At 42.8% G+C, this 20,730-nt stretch overlaps 1 protein-coding gene across 1 annotated transcript in view; it reads right to left on the bottom strand.

Moving 5' to 3' along the window:
• Positions 1-3,358: 3,358 nt before the first annotated feature.
• LOC104008528 (protein ELYS) overlaps positions 3,359-20,730 on the bottom strand; it is a 40,331-nt gene continuing 22,959 nt past the window's right edge. The window contains exons 21-36 of the mRNA XM_087776102.1: positions 20,148-20,335; positions 19,831-19,975; positions 19,603-19,734; positions 18,641-18,788; positions 18,403-18,553; positions 17,749-17,856; positions 17,043-17,238; positions 15,576-15,773; positions 13,834-14,266; positions 11,875-11,977; positions 10,851-10,957; positions 10,001-10,185; positions 5,867-7,706; positions 4,959-5,092; positions 4,387-4,493; positions 3,359-3,737 (exon numbers count right to left, since the gene is read on the bottom strand). Coding sequence (XP_087632228.1) covers positions 3,545-3,737; positions 4,387-4,493; positions 4,959-5,092; positions 5,867-7,706; positions 10,001-10,185; positions 10,851-10,957; positions 11,875-11,977; positions 13,834-14,266; positions 15,576-15,773; positions 17,043-17,238; positions 17,749-17,856; positions 18,403-18,553; positions 18,641-18,788; positions 19,603-19,734; positions 19,831-19,975; positions 20,148-20,335 — 4,368 coding nt within the window. The 3' untranslated portion in view covers positions 3,359-3,544. The remainder of the gene's footprint in view (positions 3,738-4,386; positions 4,494-4,958; positions 5,093-5,866; positions 7,707-10,000; positions 10,186-10,850; positions 10,958-11,874; positions 11,978-13,833; positions 14,267-15,575; positions 15,774-17,042; positions 17,239-17,748; positions 17,857-18,402; positions 18,554-18,640; positions 18,789-19,602; positions 19,735-19,830; positions 19,976-20,147; positions 20,336-20,730) is intronic.

Below are 20,730 nucleotides of genomic sequence, written 5' to 3'. Positions count from 1 at the left end.
AGACAGAAGGCACTACAGCCCACGAGCGAAGCTTTCTGCTTACAGCAGTGCTAGAATCCCGTGGACGACAAGCACAGAAGGATGCTGATGGAGTGGGAGCGTCCAGCAGCTACCAAAGCTGTACTGCGAGGCTAAAACCATTGCTCCTGCTGCATAGGAGAGGTATGGCACTATAAAGCTTCTGCACGCTATAAGGGTGTACAGAAGAAAGCATTTGTTTTCTCTGCTGAGGTGCTGGAAAGACTTTCTCTTAGTACCCTGTGCAAGAGGGAAGTGAGGAAGCATAAGGGAGATGAACGATCAGCTCACTTGATGGTAGGTAAAGGAAGATGAGTGTTTGAACAGTTGGTAAAGAAAAGGTTTACTAAAGGCTAACACTTTTGGTTCTCCTGTTAGGGATCAACTAATTACACCCGTGACAAATTATCCTTTCAGGGCTTATCTGTAAATCTGGCTGTACTCCACCAACTTGTTACTCAAGCCTATTTTATAGGACCCCCTGTGGCTTGTACTGTAAGTTGCTCCGTCTACTCACGGTTTCTATTTTGGCTCATTTGAAATTAACGGAGTCTTTTAAAAGTACAACCTGGAACGCTCTTGGACGTAAATGACACTTTGTGCTAATCCCACCTGCTACTGCTTGTTCTTCTCCCGATTCCGGGCGGCTTTGAAGAGCTCTTCGCACACCAGGCCTCTGTTTGCACCGTACCCGGCCATCGAACAGCTCTTCCCTGAGCCGGTCTGACCGTACGCCAGCAGAGTGGCGTTATAGCCTTGCCAGGCGTCCTCCAGCACTCCTTGACCGAGATCACGGAAGGCCTCTCTCTAAAAAACGGTCGAGTGCATCCTCCTCCTAGATGAGCAAGCAAGTGCAGACACAAGCACTGCCGTCCGGTAGGAGCACCCCCGCTAGTAGTTTAAATTAGGAATCAAGATTTGCAAACAGACTTGAAAGTAAAACTGAGTTCCAGGATGACAGAAACGCCGATAAAATCTAGCTAATGCTCCAAGCCCGTAAACTTGATAAATGCCAGGCGTTCGCATTACACGCCCATGAAGGCTAACAGCGGCAGATAAACAAAGTGACCAGTCTGCAACGGCGCATTGGCTAAAACTGCTTTTAGTTGCTGCTTTGACTAACATCGGAGCCGGCCTGCATAAGTGGTGGATCCTGCCGGGATGAGCATACCATTCTCGTCCTTTAGGAAGCTGCTATGAGACCGGTAGGCTAGATCAAAAGTAAAGGTTTTCCTCTGCCCTGGCTTCCCAGGCTCATATACGCTTGTGCTGTTGGAGCTCATAGAAATCCCACACCTGCTTCCTACGTCCTTCTCTCTCTGGGTGTTACAAGTACAATTGTCGTATCAAAACACAAGCAATCAGTCATTCACTAATAATTCATGGTTTAGTCTGGATTTAAACCATGTTCAACAGCAGTGCACACCACACCGGTGACCGCTGTGGGATAAGCCCGCTCTTGAACCATGCCAGCTGAGAGACAGCCAAGGAGTAAGCGACCTGAACGAACGGACACATCAGTAACCGTAACTCGCATTTGTCCCCCCTACCTCGCATGTTGGTCATCCGCAGAGCAGAGTGCATGGGAAAAAGCATTTTATGTTAGGAACAGCTTTAATTCAAGAGGAACCACAGTACATTTATCTCCAAGCATATCAAAGAGACTCGTTATCTGGACTCCTTTGGTGAAAAAAGCATTCCTGGAATGGAAACCCCGAAGTTTTGCCCAGGAGACAAAAGTACAAACAAAAGGAGAAACAAATGCTACCTTACTCCTTGAAATTCTATCATTTCCAAGTATTTTCAGGTTGGCCTAGACTAACGGGTCACAAACATTGCCTAACAACTCACGAGAAACTATGGATTGGCTTCTGCCTGTAGCTTGTTTTTCCCCCACCAGAAGTCAACAATTTTCTGAGCTATTCACTACATTTCTGTACAATGAGTATTTAAAAAAAAAAATTGCTAGAAATTCCCCGCCCCCTTTGACCAAATATATTTTGTAGCTCAAGTACAAAATGTTCAGAGTAAATAATTACGAACCTGACTGAAAGGTCTCACTCGAGCTGCCACTTTCACGCTGTCAACATTTGGCTTTTTTTTAAGCTTTCATTCAGCCATGAATTCTCCCAAGGGGAAAAGTATCCAAGTGCATGCAACTGCTTCTCTAGAACGACCTGTTCCGAGACAGAAAAATCACGGCCCCAGAAGAAACTTCTGGTACAAGCTTAGTCGGTTATTACCACATTCATCCGTTATGTACAAGCACGTATTAGTTAACCAATAAATTATTTCTTAGAGTAACTGGAGTGGTTTTTACTAACTGCAAAGTTTAATGTCAGGTTCCACCATTCCGTAGTCTGCAAAGTTGCATCCGTATATAAATTAACATACATAAAAATAATCCATTGTCAAAAAGACTGCACATCAAAATAGTACTTCCATGTCTGCTTTTAAAAGAATAGGGTTTTTGGTTTATTTTTACAAATTGAAGCTTTATAGGGACATTTGCTCCATAACCCAAGATTATTAATGAAATAGTGACTCAAAAATATGGTTTGTAACTAAGGATTCTGTACATTTTTGTACCTTTTTCAGACTATTATGTTAGCTTTACCATCAGGTTTTCAGCGCCGTGATATGCAGGCTTCAAATACTGCAAAATGTGTTTACAGACAATAATTACTTCAATTACAGTAGCATTCCTAGTAACCTTACAAAAATAGTTTTGGCTCAAATTTCAAAGTATGCGGGTAATATCCCTTTCAATTTGAGATGCTATTGCAACCATCACACCCGCTATACAGTTAATTTGTTGCTGACAACAAGCGGCAAAAAATAGCAAAACATCTGAGGTGTGATCTAGTTTTATGAACAAAAGAGGAGCCGCTTTGCCAAAGTTTAAGACAAAACCAAAAAAATATTGCACAGCTTAAAACACAGTTGTTTACCTTCTGACTTCAACACAGTACAACTTAACGGTGAATGTAAGGAATTACCAGTTTGTACTGTGAGCCCAATCTTTTGTGCCAGAAGGCCAAACATCCTGTATTACATCTCAACTAGCATGTTTTAAATGTTTACTTGGTATAGGAGTTCCAAGCAAACTTTTAAAAAGCTTAAAAAGCTTTCGGCGCCACTTGTCAAGGTCAGCAACTCTTGCCAACCAGCGTAACATGAAAATTTCTGAGCGATACAGACCATTCAACCCACTAATTCCCTCAAAAAGCTATCAGACAGTAAGCATATTGTGAAGTAGACATTTTTATTTCACATTCCTAAAATAAGCTGTATTTACATATTATATAATCGTATGAAGTCTTAATATAAAATAGAAAACTGCATTGACTGAAGAAACCGCACCCCATATGGAGTTACTTCTTGAAGACCATTAGTTTATGAAATTTTACAATAATTTATGTAAATTATCTCTTCCAAATTAGATGATTTTTTTTTTCTTTTTACTAATCCAGACAATTTTGATGACTTCACAAACAGCGGTGTACGTTCTAAACTTAAAAAAGAGTTACAGCATCTTCCGGCGCACAACTGGCTTTGGAAAATTAGACAGTCTTTTTTTGTTCTTTCGTAGAGTCTTCTCTGCCACGTCTGCGGTTTCTTTCTGGTTTTTTTTTGGTCCATCCACTGGACTTCCAAAAGGAGAGATGAATTTTATTTCCACTGGTGGAGGTGACCAAGAACCTTCTTGTCTTGGGGTTCTGACAAGAGAGAGAAGTATCAAATGGATTTTTTATTACCAGCAGCATTTACTAGAGGAAAAAGAAACCGTGGAATTACAAAATCAATGGCAAAGCATTATTTATGGGCTTCTTTGTAGACAGGATCACGCAGAAAAGGTAGATAAATAAGCTTCCTTTTGCCTTCATTCCTTACCAGACTGTCCCAGGCATTCTCGGTCACTGCTCATAGGAGCTTTTAGAGCCCCCCACCCCAGCTCTTCAGAGGCAAATGTCTTCAGACAGCTTTCCAGAAGGAACCAGAAAACACGTCCAGAAACAAGAAGTTCTCTTTACTCATTGCCTGACCCCCTCCTGCCTTGCACGCGGAACTGAAGACCACAAGAGTGTGGTTTCATAAGGTGGAACAAGACGATATAAAAAAAGCACGCCATCATCGCAAAGAGCAGCATCCACTTGCCCTTTCCTATCCCCTCCCTCTTCCGTTTCCATTAGAAAGCTAAACCATTAAGTGGGGAGAAGGGGGCCTATTAGACCAGCAAGCTGGGCAGGCTTGTAAAGTCAGAGCAGAACCGCACGGCCAAGTGAGGAAGAGGAAGGTAGGTGGCTAACAGCTCAACCACTACCACAATAAAGGAACACAAGGAGGTATTCAAGAAGAATTTCATACTTGCTTGCTTGCTTCATTTCTGACTTTGCAGTTCTACCTCTCTTCAATTTGGGCTTTCCCACAGGCTCTGTGGATTTGGTATCCTCTTCCTCTTTAGCTGGAAGCTCCTAGGTTAAGGAAACCAAAACGTTACTCATGCACAACTTCTGACACTTCTACAGAACACAAAGGAATGTTTCTTTCATGAAGAAGTCCTGACAAAGTTATTTCCAAAAGCATTACAATTTCCCTCAAAAAACAAACCTTCCACCTCAAGTTATTGGACCATCCTAACAGTTCAAACTCCGAAATGAACAGATAACACGCCCAGTAAGTTTAAAGAAAGCTACTGTGCCTTTTGTTAAAGGCAAAGCGATACTTATTAATTCTTGACTTACATAGACTCAAAACTGATTTCCGTAGCTAGTTGTCATGAAGGGAAAAAAAAATCAATTGTTTAGCCGATTAATTTAAAGCTCTCTTTTTAGACATACTTTCAAGGAAAAAAGGAAGGCATTACAAAGTATGATTTGAAAAAGCAGTATGGAGCAAAAATCACGAACACGAGACTAGTAACTCGAGTTTTTACTTACTGGTTGTGTCACAATTCGGGAAATGCTAGATACATTTTTCATCCTTGATCGCAAAAGAGGCGGTGAAAAGACGACTTGAGAAGACATGTCCGGGTCTGAATCCTTAAGCTGCACAGGACGGTCTGCTTTTCCAGCTAAAATGACAATGTATTGTTAACATGCACGTACGTTATACATAAAAGACAGTCATGTTAAATGACAGCTGATAATCAGGAGCACAATAGCTTCCTGCAATAAAAGCTCCAACCAGGTTTATAAGCCCTCGGTGTGGAGCTATTTTTGCCCTAGTAACTGCCCCTTGGGACCCATTCTTTTATAGTAAATTGTGAAACAAAAATAAGCCAGTGCAGTGGTTTTACCTGCACTTACACAATCAAAGATATTACACTCAAGAGGCATCAACTGGCCTTACAAATCTCAAAAAAAATTATCACGTAGTCTAATGAAAAGAACCCTATGGGCAGTAACTTCACTCACAAAGTATATGCCCACAAAAAACAATCCATAATTAAACAGCTGTATAGTTCGTTGCAAGATGCAGCTCATTTGAAGTTCAAAACTGAATTTGGAAGCACGCCTCCTTTATTTCTCCAGCGGGGGGAGGAGATGGCAATCACGTCTTAACGGATAACCCTCCGGTTTCCCAAATTGACAGAAATTATGCTCGTGACAAAAATTCAGATTAAATTTCATTTCACTCTACTCAGACCAGCCTCCACATCTCTTTCCACCACTCGTCAGCCAGTCGTGCAGAGTCCAGAAAACAGATGAATCACCTCCTTCCAAATTTTTTATTTTGCGTGCTTACATTCTTTACAATACTTAAAGCCATCCTTGCATCCACCTGTTTTACGCAGTTTACAAGGCAGCAACGTGCCCTATTTTGTGCACAAACACAACGCACCTACCTTTACATCTCTTTGTCAGCTTTGTGAGAGGAGGAGAGAAAAGGAAGGACTCCTTTTCCTCAACAGACACTTTCTGATGCGTGGCAGTTTTGCGGGATCTGGTTCTTGTCATACGATCCCTTAAAGTTCTTGATGTTTCCTCATGTCCTGATGGGTTTATGCCTTCAAGCAGCAAAGGACTGCCACCAGGTCCCTGGGGGAAGGCCTCCTCCCCTGTGCTCTCTGCCAATATTGACCGTCTCTTTCTGCCCCGACGCCCTGTCCTTACTGTAGTCCCGGGTGTGGCCGATTCCTCATTTGGCTGTGCAGGTGTTTGCTCACGAGTATCCGTTTCTTCTGCTTTAGCACGTGCAACTCTTCTCGCTCTTCTCCTAGGAGTATCAAGGATTTCCACTTTCCCCCCTGAACGTACGTTTTCCTGAGTAGAGAGAGATTCTGTGTCTGCCAAGAGATTGCGTGCCCCCTTCCTAGCACTTCTTCTAGGAGTGAGAGCAAGTTTGAATTCTGTTTGAGGAAGCGAGGGTTTAGACAAATCAAGGTCAGAATTTTCTGAAACTTCGGATGAACTCCTCTTTCTTCTTCTGCCCCTTTTAGTTGGCACGGGTACAAGGACTTGGTCACTAGGCTGCACCTCTGGATCCTTGACAGTATTTTCAGTCAATTGTAAATTAATGCTTTTCAGTTTTCTTGCACTTCTGCTGGGACTGACCGCCGGTTTTATCTTATGAGCAGTGTCTGTCTGGCCACTTTCTTCATCTCCTGCTGAACTTTTCCCTCCTCTAGTCCTTTTGGAAGTAGCAGAAGCAATAACGCTACCTTCCGCAAGACAAGTTTCCTCATTAGCCTCTTCCAAGAGCTCAGACGCAGCTTCCTTTGCTCTCCTTAATCCTCTTCTTGGAGTAACAGCTATGGACTGCGTCCTGACGGACAACGTTTGTCCATCAGAATGGCTGCTTTCTACTTTTTCTAAACTAGTCGGTTTAGGCTTCCTACCTCTCCTAGGAGTAACAGGGATCACAGGTACTTGCTCCCCGTGAGCATTTTCTTCCGTTTGAAGACTAGAAGTCTCTGATGCTTCTTTTGTTCGCCTGGTACTTCTCCTAGGAGACAGTCCAAACAGAACTGGTTCGTCTCTCTTCAGCAGTTGCTGATCACTTGCCGATGCAATACTTAGACTTCTACTCAGTTGTCCCCTTGCGCGTGTCCTAGGAGTGATGACATACTCGACTTGATGGATGCTGGTGTCATCTTCCACTCCTTCTGGCACAGTTGGTAGGGGAGCTTTTGCCTTCTGGAATCTCGTTACCTTTTTACCTATGGTTTCATGAATAGACTGTTCTACAACTTCAGATGTACATTCTTTACTCCTTGTGTCTTTGATTACATCCAGCAAGTTCTCAGCAATAGCTGTCTTAATGGGTTCAGGCACATATGGGAGCGACTCTGCAATATTTTGAGATGCCTGATCGCTAGTTACAGTGGACACCGAGTTTGTCACATGGTCTTGGTTTTCAGAATTTCCTAAACTGTTCACGGGCTTTTCCTCTGCTGTCGTACCAGCCGGTCGAGAACCATCCACTGACGTAGGGCCTCCCATCTCCCCTTCACCTTCTTCTCCTTCCAAGACTAAAGTAAAATTACTCTGAGATACAAAAAGCTCTCCATCTCCCTCAGCTGCATCACATTCACTATCCTTATTATCAGGCAAATCACATGCAAACTGTTGCTCTATAGTAGCATAGCTGTATTGAAGACTGCCTGATGGAAGCAGTTCACTATATGGTGATCTTTCAGGGGCTTCTTCCCAGGTTTGTGCCTTAACCGCACTATCTTCAAGAACCTAGAGTTAAAAAACGGCTGTTAATGCACTATTGATGACCAAACAGACTAACTTCCAGCTGAGCTAGATGAGGCTGAGGACAGCAAAATGCTGCTTTTCCTTTCAGATCACCACTGACTGTAAAGTTGGAAACATCCAGCGCACTCTCTACTGGAGAGAAAAGTTTATGCGTTTAAGGGATGGAGAACAGAGCATTCAGTCTCTGCAATCACGTGCTCCATTTCTGATATTTCTGTTCATGCCTAACGATTTGCCACCACCCGTGAACAAAGTGAGCAGTTTTACAGTGCAAGCTGTATACACAACTGGCAGTAGTCATCCCATTGCAATACGTTCGGGACTGACTACGAATCCACACAGAGTGACCGACTCTGCATCTAACAGGGTAAGATACAATCATTTAAGATACAAAGTTTGAAGTTTCAGTCGCGATAGCTGTGACTGCAATGCTTTGTCAAACTGGTCAGGTATCGCATCCCACAACTCAACCCTGCGCGCTAAGGAATCACTGGGATTGCCTGAGACAACACATATATTCGAAATACCTCCACCTCGTGTTTTGTAGTTCCCTGTACTGAGCAATTATTCTTTCCTTCTAGATCATGGAATGCTTTGGGATGGGAGGGACCTTTAAAGGTCATCTAGTCCAATCCCCCTGCAATCGGCAGGGACATCTTCAACCAGATCAGAGTGCTCAGAGCCCCATCCAGCCTGCCCTTGAACGTTTCCAAGGATGGGGCATCCACCACCTCTCTGGGCAACCCGTTCCAGTGTTTCACCACCCTCATCGTGAAACAGTTTTTCCTTGTCCTTAGTCTAAATCTACCCTCCTGTAGTTTAAAACCATTACCCCTTGCCCTGCCGCAGCAGGCCTTGCTAAAAAGACTATCCCCATCTTTCTTGTAGGCCCCCTTTAAGTATTGAAAGGCTGCAATAAGGCCTCCCCACAGCCTTCTCTCCTCCAGGCTGAACAAGCCCAGCTCTTTCAGCCTTTCCTCAGAGCAGAGGGGCTCCATCCCTCTGATCATTTTTGTGGCCCTCCTCTGGACCCGCTCCAACAGGTCCATGTCCTTCCTCTGCTGAGGACCCCAGAGCTGGACGCAGCACGCCAGGTGGAAGCTCACCAGAGCAGAGTAGAGGGGCAGAATCACCTCCCTCGACCTGCTGGCCACGCTTCTTTTGATGCAGCCCAGGGCACGGTTGGCTTTCCGGGCTGCGAGAGCACATTGCCGGCTCACGTCCAGCTTTTCATCTCCCAGTACCCCCAAGTCCTTCTCCTCAGGGCTGCTCTCAATGAGCAATGATCCACATGAGATACTCAAGCTTTTATGCTGAGAACAAAAGTAGCATCTGTTACATATTTCGAGTGATGGCTCAGATGGTCAAGATCACTTAATCCATGTGTAAAGACCTTTGCCCAGCCCTCTACGTTACAGCGCTAGCCAACGATGGCAGAAGGAAGAAGCCATTCAACAGGAGTCGCCACAGAATCTGCTTATTTTCTTGCCTCCTGCCTTGTCAAAAGTTGCTAAAGCATCATTGTATAGCAACGTGCCCTGCTTCAAAACTAAATTCAGGACAGACTAGTCTGCATAAACTTTCCTTTTATGCTTACGAGTCTACGACCAAGAAAGCAGTAAGTAGTTTGTCCTGAATTCAGTGAAGGCAGACAAACCCAAACCAGATGTTTCCGTATAAGTCAGTAAGAACCAGCTATAACAAAAGCAGAAAAGCCTTCACTGTGCTGCTACGTGAACGACTGCAGAAGCTTTGAGACCTTTGTCTCCTGCACCTGCTCCCTTCTTCCCATCACAAATTTGCCCTTTGCTCCCATAAGTGCTTTATGTATCGCCAAGTCTATAATCATCTTCTCTACAAGCATTGTCCTAAATCCCAACGCTGAGACAAGCTGCAGAAGTCACTGAAATTTCATCTGAAATCTGGGACACTGAAAAGCATTTTCTGTTACTTAAGACCAACCTATTTGTGGTACGCCTACCTTTCAGTTTGTGTTTAACTATTCTTAATTCCTGTGAGGATAATCCTACAAGAGATTGACAGTATATTCTATAGGGTACTTCGAGGACATCCGCAAATGGCCCCCAGTATCAACCAGCTGCACTCCCCAACTTTTCTTATTGCATTTAACATACATAATGAGGTTTTAACTTGTGTTAACCAGCTAAAGAAACGCAGGTGGTTTTGTGTGCCTTCTACTTGTCAGGAAGACAGGCCTGTCCTCAATTTGCAAAGTGTTTTCTGTTTTGTAGAAAATGGGAGAATAGTTTACTCACGTTCATTTCCTCAGCTTGAGGAAGATTGTTAGAAACAGCTACTTCTTCCTGCGGAAGAGGAACATCTTCTTCAACTTCAGCTGCTTCGAGGTCATGTTCTTTAGGTAAATCCACACACTTGCCCTCAAGGTGATTTTCGGAATGAGTACTGACCACGTCCTCACGGTCAAGGATACTTATTGCAGCTGGAAGAGATTTATACAATTTTAACTTAATTGCTACATAATGGCACAGGTTTCAGCAACAGGAATTAACAGAGGCAGCAGGAGCCAACACCACAGTTCTCCACCCTGCCACATATATATTGGGCTTTCTCCACAAACCAGAAGCCAGAACTATCTACCTGGTAAAGGAGGCAGCCCCACAATTACACAAAACCAAACAAACAAAACAAAAAAGAGGAAGGGTAAAATCAGCCGGCAAGTCCATAGAGAAAAAGAACAACAGAGGAAAGGGTGGCTGGAAAGGCACACTGATAGCTAGTTCTTCTTCACAGCCCAAATACCGAGGATGCATCATCTTGTCATATAGTAACTCAAGCAGCAGATCCCATAGCAGACAAATTAGGAGTGGTGCACAACAGTAAAACGCATACTGACCTCTCCTTCGAATAGTTTAAATTCTACCAGTTTTCTTAATACCTTTCTCAAGAACAGGAACAGTCACGATGCATTTTCTACAAGGACTTTCTTTGAGGAGGGCATTCTCTCTGCAGTTTAATGAAAGTTAGCAGTAGCATGCTCGCACTACTTCAGTCTGAGACACTGGTAGCGGTATGGCAAACTACACATTTTACTTCAGGAGTTCAGCTGCCTCAACTCCCACAACATCTCCAACACACTGTACATACATTCAGCGTCTGCCCCCGGGGATTCAGAGAGCTGTGGATTTGGTGCAACTGGTATGGCTGTTTCTTCTGATGCAGAGGACATTCTGGACTCCTGGTGGGTTGTTTCGCTTCATGAACAGAAAGAGAGAAATTCATCATACGGCTTCAAAACAAACCTTGAAGAGCTTTACAGGTTACTTTCTCACTGTACAACCTTCAAGTTTCAAAACAGAAACATTCAGAAAAATTAGAAATCCCTTTACCAACATAGCTACATTCAATTCCTGACTCCTTTTATGCAATGAATCAAGCACTGAACATTCTTCCCAGCTATCTATCTAACACTAGATAACAACATCACAACAGAGTGGTACTGAAGAGTAAGGTATCAACTGTCTTCTGCAGGAAGAGCGCAACTGCTATATTGGAGGTTTACAACAAACTGAACAAATGTCTGTACCAGCGTATGTTACCGCTTGAAATGAAGGGTTATTTCATGACTAACTTTCTGTCTTTATCACTAAGCAGTTGCAGCTTTTAAAGTATCTGGCGAGAAAACTGCTTCCCCTTCCATAAACAAATAGATGCTAATTGAGCACACACAGAAAACAGAAATTAAGCGTATAAAATACTGCCAGAAAGTACTCAAACCCCAAAATAAACCCGCTAACGTTACAGGAATCTCAGGTGTCATTTTTAGCTAGGCAATTTTCAGACTAAAGCAGGCCTTATGTTCACAGTATCTGCTTAGTAACCCTCAAACTGTAAAAAGGTTTATAGAGCCCGTTGAACGAAGCCCTTCTCACCGTACTTTGGGGTCTGCAATGATTTGAGAAAAAAAGACTCAAACTGACAGCTAGTCAATTTGACTTCTATTCATGCCAAGTTAGTTGTGTTCCCAGACAGAAAGGAACAGAGAAGCCGTCATATCTATAAGAACACAGGAAAGGACCAAGACCAGGTCAAAATCATAGTTCTCAAACACGGGAGAGCCAGCAGCTACATGTTGTGCGAACCCAAAGATGTATCTGTTTTATAAACTCACCCTTCACTTGCAGTCCCAAAAGCAGCAGCCTCAGGAGCTTTAACCACCAATTTACCATCCTCAGGAAGGGCAGGACTTTCAGCATTTGATTCTTCCACAAATCCTACAAAAATCGACAGGTGGATGACTTCCCTGTGGCACTTAACAGCATTTCTTTTCAAATGCTCATATGGTTTTTGAAGGGAGTGAGCCTTTATGCATTTCACCTAGGATAGCCATCTAACAAAATAATGCTACCGAGACTTCAAATGCACACTGGGTCCGAATTCTTCTTCCCAGTAAAACAAGGAGTCTGATGCATCATTTCAGTCAAGGAAACCAAATGACCATTGATATTCTGTTGACAAACTAAACTTGCTATGTTACTGCCCTAATACATTCAGAAACTTCAGAAAACATCCCTCCTTCTTAAAACTGGCTAGTAACGTTTCTTATTTCTCTTTGGATACTTCTCTCCTTCCAGCACTGCTGCTTTTCTTTCCTGACTCCGTTTCCCCTCTTCTACAAGAATGCGTCTCAGGTCTTGTCTTGTTCTCTTCTCTAGTGATTGACTGGTGGTGTGGAAACCCAGCTGCTTGCTAACCTGTTTTTATCTCAACCGGTTCCATTTTAGAAACAGCCTCCTTTTCTTCTTTGCTTCTACTGTCTGCTTCCTCCAGATCCAGCAATTACCTTTGCAGACAGTATGCAGGACTGGCATAATTTTGCAGGCCCAGGCCAAACAGGAGCTATACGGACTGCCCTCCAATGCTTCCAGACTACTGAAATTGTACAGAACTCTTCGTACCAGAGTCCAGCCGTGACAAAGTTTCTTCATAAGGTTATTCTTTAGTGATTAGCACCTTAGCATTCTTTTTAATGAAAAGCACCTTTGATTTCTTGTCCAAATACAAGACGTCTAAAATAGGACAGGCAAATGTTTTGACCTCTCTTACTAGAAGCACTCAGATCTGGAGAATCCCTTTTACCCATGTACATGGAGCCCATATCTGGGCACTCCTGTCATTTAAAAAGGAAAGGAGCTGAGGAACTTCCATAGCAACACTCACTCTCCAGGATGCTCCAGAATTGCCTCAGACTTAGGACTGAATCAGGCTGCAGGTGACGCACCGATGCTGGAGCACACCCTCACTGCTACGAACCCTTTCAAGACCTCAGGCACAGAACTCTGACACTTGCACACATGTCCCAGGAACAGCAAACATTGTTTAGAGAGACTCGAAGGGACTGAGCTCTCTTTGTCAAATACTGACTGCAGCTGTGCTTGCGCATCTTCTCCCTGTTCTGGCACTACTTTCCTTCCCAGCTCTTCATCACTGCACCCCAGCCAGCGAGCTACATCTCTTCAAATCTGCCGGTAGACCTGCTCATATGAACACATCCTCAGCAGCTGCACTGGCTTGAAGGAGTTCAATTGAGCTGAATTACCAAAGACCAGCTGAAATAGGTTTGGAAAAGGCTGCAGAAGCTGTTGAGACAGCAAAATGAACAAGCATAGCTGTAACAAGAAGCAGATACACAAGCAGACTCACTTCCAGAAGGACACTATTGAACTGAACACTAATGACGTGGTTAAAAAAAAAAAAAGAAATCTGTGTGCTCAAAGCACACCCTACACTAAACTTGCTGTAGAAAAACCTGCAGCCTACCGAAGTACCCCTAAAACACAACCAGAAGCCTAAGTCTTCAACTTGTATCCCTCTCAAAACTCCCACAAATCGCTGCTGCCTCTCACCTGCAATTACACACAAGAAATGTCAGCCAAAAGCAGTATACATTCCTAACGTCCAGGATACCTAAAGAAGCACTCAAAACACAGTGGCAGTTTTAGAAGCCCAGGACAAGGAAGTGCCTAGGACACTTGTGAATGCTCACCATTAACTATTGCACTCATCAGGAATTCAACCTTTCGAAGACATTTGAAAAATTCAGAAACGTAGGTTATCATAGGATGAAAACCATGAGCTTTTTTTCTTAGTTCTGATGAATCTGGTTGTTCCATCTGGAACGGTTTATCTTCAACCACTTCACTGTCTTCTTCCTTCCCCAGTTCTTGAAAACCGGCACTTTCTTCAGGGGAAGAATTAGCTGGTTTAGCAGCTATGAAGATGACATCATCTTCAAAATCGCCAGGTGATTTTGCATCATGATACTCCAAAGTAGTTTGGTCTGACCTGGCAGAGAAGCTACTAGTTTCTTTGCTGGCATCCATTTTCTCCAAACCAGCTCCAGGTATGCTTTCTGAAGACTCTTCCATTTCAGCACGATCATCCTCAGGATTGCTCAGAGTAGAGAGAGTTGTTTTCTCTCTACTTTCAGACCAAGCATCCTCCACCACTCCATGTCGATGCTCAGATGAAGCTCCAGACAGTGCTTTATCACCTCCTCTTACCTTTTTTTTTTTTAGGAAAAAAGAAAGTTCACTATCAGTAACATGCATATGCTTTTTGTGAAAGCAAGGAAAAAAAAAAAAAGAACAAACATACATCGATATTTGCAAGTTTTACAAGTGCCACCTTAAGCAAGGTGCTACAACATTAATTCTCATTCTAGCACTATCTTAGCTTTTAAAGCTGAGTGTAAAAATTCATCACCCTTCTGACTGCTTATTGAGTTTCCACGACCCTGGAGAATTAAGATGCCGTGGGTCTTGTAAGTGCTTGCTTATACTGTCATCTCAAGGCTGTTCTTTGGGTTCACTACCGTGCTTTCCAGAAGAGGGAGCTTTGCATACCTAAAATCCTAATTCAAGATTTCTCTTTTTTTATGCTTGCCTTTTCAACTTGTATGCGCTACTAAAATAATTTAGTGCTCGCTATGCCGGTAGCATGGAATAAGTAAATTAATCTGGCCACGTCGCATTATTAGTAAGAACTTCATCTAGGAGAGAGCCTCTTGTTGCCATTGAGTAGCTCGTTATAACAGGCAATGAAAAGTACAATAAACACAGAGTACGACAACTTGTTAGTACATGTACGGAAAGCTCATACATGTAGATACTAGCACACGCCCCTGTTCTGCCCCTGATTTTGGTACGTTACTTGGGCAACGGCATGACGAGCTGAACCAGGGAATCCAACGGACAGAACAAAAGGAGGAGCAGAAGGGGGCAACTTTCAGGCGGCCCAACTTCATTTGACAGCTATACGAATGCTACCCCTGGTGCAAGGCAAGAAGCAAACGTGAGAACTTTAGGGCTAGAGAACAGACACGAGTCCAGCTCTCTTCATCAGGAGTCTATTATATTTACCATAATTTAGGTAAACCCAGCCTTGTGAAAAGAGAGACCGAAAGTAAATGCTGCTCAAGACTGCTGCTGCTTTCCAAGATGTTGAACTCACAAAGCTTAGCAAACCCACACAACTGGCTCCATCTATCTTCCTTAACCTTCCTGCCATACCACCATTGGAAAAGGTAGAGCGGGAAGCTGAAGTAGCCATTTGGAACAACCACAGCTCCTAACACCACCTGAGCAAAAACCGCCAACGTCACTGGCATTTATTGTGAATATGTTCCTGCAGGCACGGGATGGTACAGAAGGTCTAGCATAGCCTTTTCTGACCAAGTTCAAGTCTGCCATTCTGATTTGCAATTCCAGTTCTCAATACAAGGAGTTTTGGCAAACTTTAAAGAAAACCTAAATCAAACCACAGCCTATAAAGCCTTTGCCTGTAAAACCCACTAGCTACAGCCCAGCTTACCCCAACGGTCCATTCTGCATTCGAGATCTCTTCACTGAAAGTTACTCTACGTTCCTTTGCTCGTAGAGGAGGAGTAACAGATCGTCCTGGAGATGCAGAGGGAGTTGCTAGGGGTGTGGTGCGAAGGCTGGATTTGAGAATAGACTTAGGAGTAAACCCAGGACAACCAGAAGCAGACGTGGCCGAAACTTTAGCTCTCTATGAAAAGAAAGAAACACATTTACTTTAACACCAGTTAAATCTTCAAAACAGAGGACTTCCCTTCTCAAAAGTCTTTGTTTAAATTACAAACTGAGTTTGTCCCAGCAGAGAGGACAGAGCTTAGCCTCCGCGCTGCTCTTTTTCCAAAGGGACGAAAATCTTAACGATAAAAACCCATGCTTTTTATGTTTCTTTTGGCTTTTTTTTTTGGATGCCAACATCAAAGGCTATTTTTCAAATTCATTTCCTGAAGAAACAAGGATGTGGCATCTTGTTGTCTGCAAGGTTATCTCCCATCCCAGTAATCTTTGCAATTTCTACACTGCTCTTCTAAAAGGCATACACCTCCAAATGTTACCCCGGGTACAGTGACGGAAAACACTGCCAGGCGAAATGGCAATGAGCAAAGCAACAGCGACAGCTTATTTTTCACTAATGGATCGATCTGCGCACTAGACTAAATTAAGGGACGCTGCTGTAACAGCACCCACCCATCTGCACCTAGAAGCGCTCAGGTCCTCTTACCTCAGCTCCAAAAAGATTTGACAGTCTTGAAAGGGTTTAAAAAGAGGAGAATGAAACTAGCCTAATGATATGGACAACATTCAATACGAAGAAAAATGCTGTCATTCAGAGAGATCACAAGTACTTTGTTCAGGTAGGCAAAGGCAAAAAGATCAGCACCAAGAAGAGAGTCAAATGTTATTTCCTTGCATGAGAAGAGTTTGATGGCAGTGAATGGAAATACAGCTTAACACAAACAATCAATAACTAAAATTACTGCAAGAAGCCATTGCTGGATTTGACAGCGACTGATATCACTTAATTGTCATTCACTTCACTGGATTAAGAAACTGAAGCACATACATTCTTGCTCATAGGTATGCAAGTCAAACTCCACAGAGCTACTGAGCACTTAAATAATGAGATGGTTAAGCTACGGATTGCATCTTCAGGTATCTAAGTATATCGAAAGGTCCAGTTTTAAGTTACGTCGTTCCATGCAGTAAAAAGAAGTGTATTCCACAAAGCTATGGGACAACGTGCAGACTGCAATTAAGTTAGAGCTAAACTTTCCCTCTTCAAGACTGTTCCCAACGTACTGCTTCCAAAAGGACTGCACATACAGTAACCACATGCATATTGAAAATATCCCCCAATGTGAACCCAACAGTGTTTGTGCTAAATACTTTGGTGGTTTCATTTTAAACAAAGTTTACAGACTGATGGTTCGGTTGGTTGTTACTGCTTTTTTAAAATACAAACCTTAACCACCAGGGGAGTCTCTAGTAAATTCAGCTCTGATGCTCCTGAAAAACTCTTTTGTGAGATGGAACCACGCCTATTTGATTTCAATGGGCTGGATGCCATGAATGGAGCAGAAGCTCTGCATGGTGACTCCCAGGTACCACCCTGTGCTGCAGCACACGAAGGAACAGGACGAACCACCAAATCCAGCAATCTGTTGAGATACACAATTTAAAGTATGAACATAAATAAATACATGGGAAAAAAATGATGCTGTGTTCAAGAAATCTAAGATGATACATAACAAAAACATTCAAAGAACAAGAAATACGGGTGAACCCGCACTGCTGGGGTGATGTAGCAGGCCCACGAGCAAGTTACAGGCATTTTCTTTTTTCCAATTAATTCTTTACATTGCACACTTAATTCCCTAAACCACTGCCTCTAAGGCAAGAGTAGTCCAATTTTAAGTTGCACAAGTGATGCAGTTCTCATGTCAGAAGAAAATTCACCTGCGCTGCAATGCTGGGACCACTTCAAATTCTCCACTTAGTTGTGTCCCTAAGTTGACCTTTTCTTTGACAGAGACAAAGCCACATGCAAACAGACCACTTTGCAAACACAGAAGGTATACACACACACGCATACGCACACAACATACGTACACACATATATATGAGAAGCAACACCTTGTTGAAGTATTCATTCTGTAGGTCTACTATACCTGGAACGTTTTTGTGAACATTTTGTAACGGGTGTCCCAACAAATGGATCGCGCAACTCTGCTCCAGGGAGAGCGTGTGTTATGCCTGGTGGTTCTGTAGCTCTAGGACTAGAATTAAAAGGAAAATGTAACTGACTCTCATTCCCCTGGAGTCCAAACATACCAGAATTCAAGCTTATTTGACCATGCCACCTGTAGGAAAGTCACCTGACAATTCTAGCCTCTTTTCTGCTCTGCAGAATTCTGCCTGATTTTAAGTGAAAAGGGCAGAAACGAAGCAGAAACAGGGCAGGAAGTGGTGAAAGATGACTGGTTGATCACACAATCAAGTCTACCAAAATCCGTACACCAACAGCTCGATGGTAATCATAGTGTTCTAGTTTCAACCGTCTTAAATTCTGTAAACACATTTACCATCATGGAAATACAGGTATTTGCATAAATGACATTATCACAGCAGAAAAAAAATCCCTCTCCAAATATTACTTCAGATGCATTGAGTCTCGAATGTTACACGTTGTATGTGCAAAAAAGGCAAACAAAGCTTTATTCGGGTGCACCTTCCTTCCAGAACACTAACACAATGCAAATGGCTTTTTCTCGCTCTCTCCAAACACGTAGCTCAAGACTAAACTTTGTTAAAAGGCTGCTTACCTATCGTATTGTGAGAAACTGGTTTTCTGCTCGTTTCCTACCCATACTTCTCCAATTTTGGACAACACATTACTGATGAAAGTTGCTCTTGTATGCACATTTCCTGCATTAGCTTGTTTTGTTACTGTTGATAATGGCTTTGGTCTTGCGACTGTAAAGCAAGAGGGGAAAACGTATCAGCCCTGTGTAATCAAAGTGATGGTTAGTTGTCCATTATATTCCCCCCCCTAAAAATTACCTTCTCTGAAGACCGATGAAGGCAAAGGGTAAGGCTTGGCTCTCTCTACAGCCAGCTTCCTTTGGACTCTAGGAAGGATCTTGCCATATTGGTCTAATATGGAGTTTCTGACAACTGCTCTCTCTCTCAAGCGAGGATCACGATCGTTCTGATGAAATGATGGACAAAATGATGTGAATATTAAAAGGAGTAAGAGAAAGCTGCCTACACGCACCTTCTCTTCCGGCTGGATCCAAGTTTCCAAACACAGGACCTAAAGCTTCCAAAACCACCTTATACGTTTGATTCACTGGAAAACTGTCGTTCCGCAAAACAGCAAATGCATCACAGATCCATAACAGAAGTTCACATAAGAAGAAATTTTGAGACAGAGAAGTTAGATAAGAAGTTCTGTCGTAAAAGTGGTAAAATGAAAGTTGTAGAATTGTAGAGCTCACGCTACAACCTGAGGAAATAAAAAAAAAAAAAAAAACCACAGCCACATCCACCGCGCAAATTTTACCCGTGGATTGGCATCCAGACTGCTCTCAGCTTGGAAGAGAAAGTTGCGTGCAAGATACAAGAGATGACATACAACATACTCTTCATTCCACAGAAAGGAGTGGCACAAGCAGCTTTCAATAATCTAAACCACAAGTAGCATACGCATCTGAGTAACTGAACGATAAGTTTGGCCGATAGAAGAGAGAGATGTTTATTCCTCAGATGCAGACAAACTATTTTAAGTGGCGTCAGCAATGGTCTGTAACATTTAATTTATAACTTCACAGAGTAGCTTTGGAGTAGTGAAATACTTTGTTCAACTTTTCGGTTCAGCCGTAACTTAAGGCGTAGAAACTTATTCCTGGTATTTCAAAGAATGGTATAGAAAAAAACAAGGCAGGATTTTTATTGGGTACTATCAAAACCGGTTCGTAACACCTAACAGAAACTTGCACGCTTGCCAGAACTTTCACGCTTACCATAAGATTAACCTTCATTGACTGATTCAACTGTAGTGCTGGGATATAGTTGGCACGCTGCAGATGGTGGACTAGAAGAAATTCCTGATTCTGAACACCAGCATTGGTCTGTAAAAACTTCTCCAAACACTCCTATGAGAAATAACACATTGCAAACATCTATTACGATTCTGCCTCTTCTCCTTTCCAAGAGACGATCAAGATTTTTGTTTTCTTGTCCACACTTACTTGTTCAGTCTCTGTGAAAGGTAGCTTCAGTAAGTCTTCCATTAGTCCCATCTCCTGACAGGTTTCATACATGTGCTTTAGCAGCTCTTCTATGTCTAACTTAGTGCTATGTTGCTGCAAGAGACCCCAAGCCTCCACCACGCACCTGCAATTAATTTTTTGAGACGTGAAGGAATATTAATAGTAGAGCCAAAAAGACGCCCCAAACTTATTGCATTCAAAAGCTTAAAGGAAATTTCGGGGATCGTGATTTGTATTATTTGTTCTCCACCTCTCACAGTATTTGCATGCCAAAGCGGTGGGATATATTTCTTTACCTATTGGACAACAACACAGTGAGGAAAAGCCGCACTTCACTACTGCTTGACATTGATGGCTTCATCATCTGTATGTATCTGAGGGCTCGCCTGTGCTCTCCTTGGCACATGAGGGACTGAATAATCCTCGTATGTTGCCATGACACAGTTTTGATCGTAGCTGGATGAAAGAGCAGGGCCAGTGAGCTCTGTAGAAGTCAGAGATCAGGTTTATTAAGGTGCAGACATACTCTCATGCAACAAAAATATTCAACCGTTTCTTAAGTAAGGGTGAATGTGGGTTAAACAAACTTAGATGACCAACTAAGGAAATACTTGGTACAGGACATGTACGGAAAAATTCTTAAGTATTTGCAGAAAAAGCTTCCGTTAGCCATACAGACCAGAGCGAGTCTTTTAAAAGGAGTAACTCACACTTTTCTAGGTTAACCAAACCTCTCTATACAAACTTCGCTTTTTATAAACACACTGCTAAATAATAAGTCATTCTCCCAGACAAACAGGTTATATGAACGTCGTGACAGGCACAGAACAACCTTCAGCATCAGAAAGAACATGAATTAGGTTGAACAGTCACTTTTGC

This window comes from Nipponia nippon, unplaced genomic scaffold, assembly GCF_047370975.1.
Source record: "Nipponia nippon isolate SJK-2023a ecotype South Korea unplaced genomic scaffold, ASM4737097v1 scaffold_4, whole genome shotgun sequence".
Classification (NCBI taxonomy): domain Eukaryota; kingdom Metazoa; phylum Chordata; class Aves; order Pelecaniformes; family Threskiornithidae; genus Nipponia; species Nipponia nippon.
The sequence above is the reverse complement of the archived record's forward strand: the minus strand, read 5'-3'. Positions and strand labels throughout refer to the sequence as shown.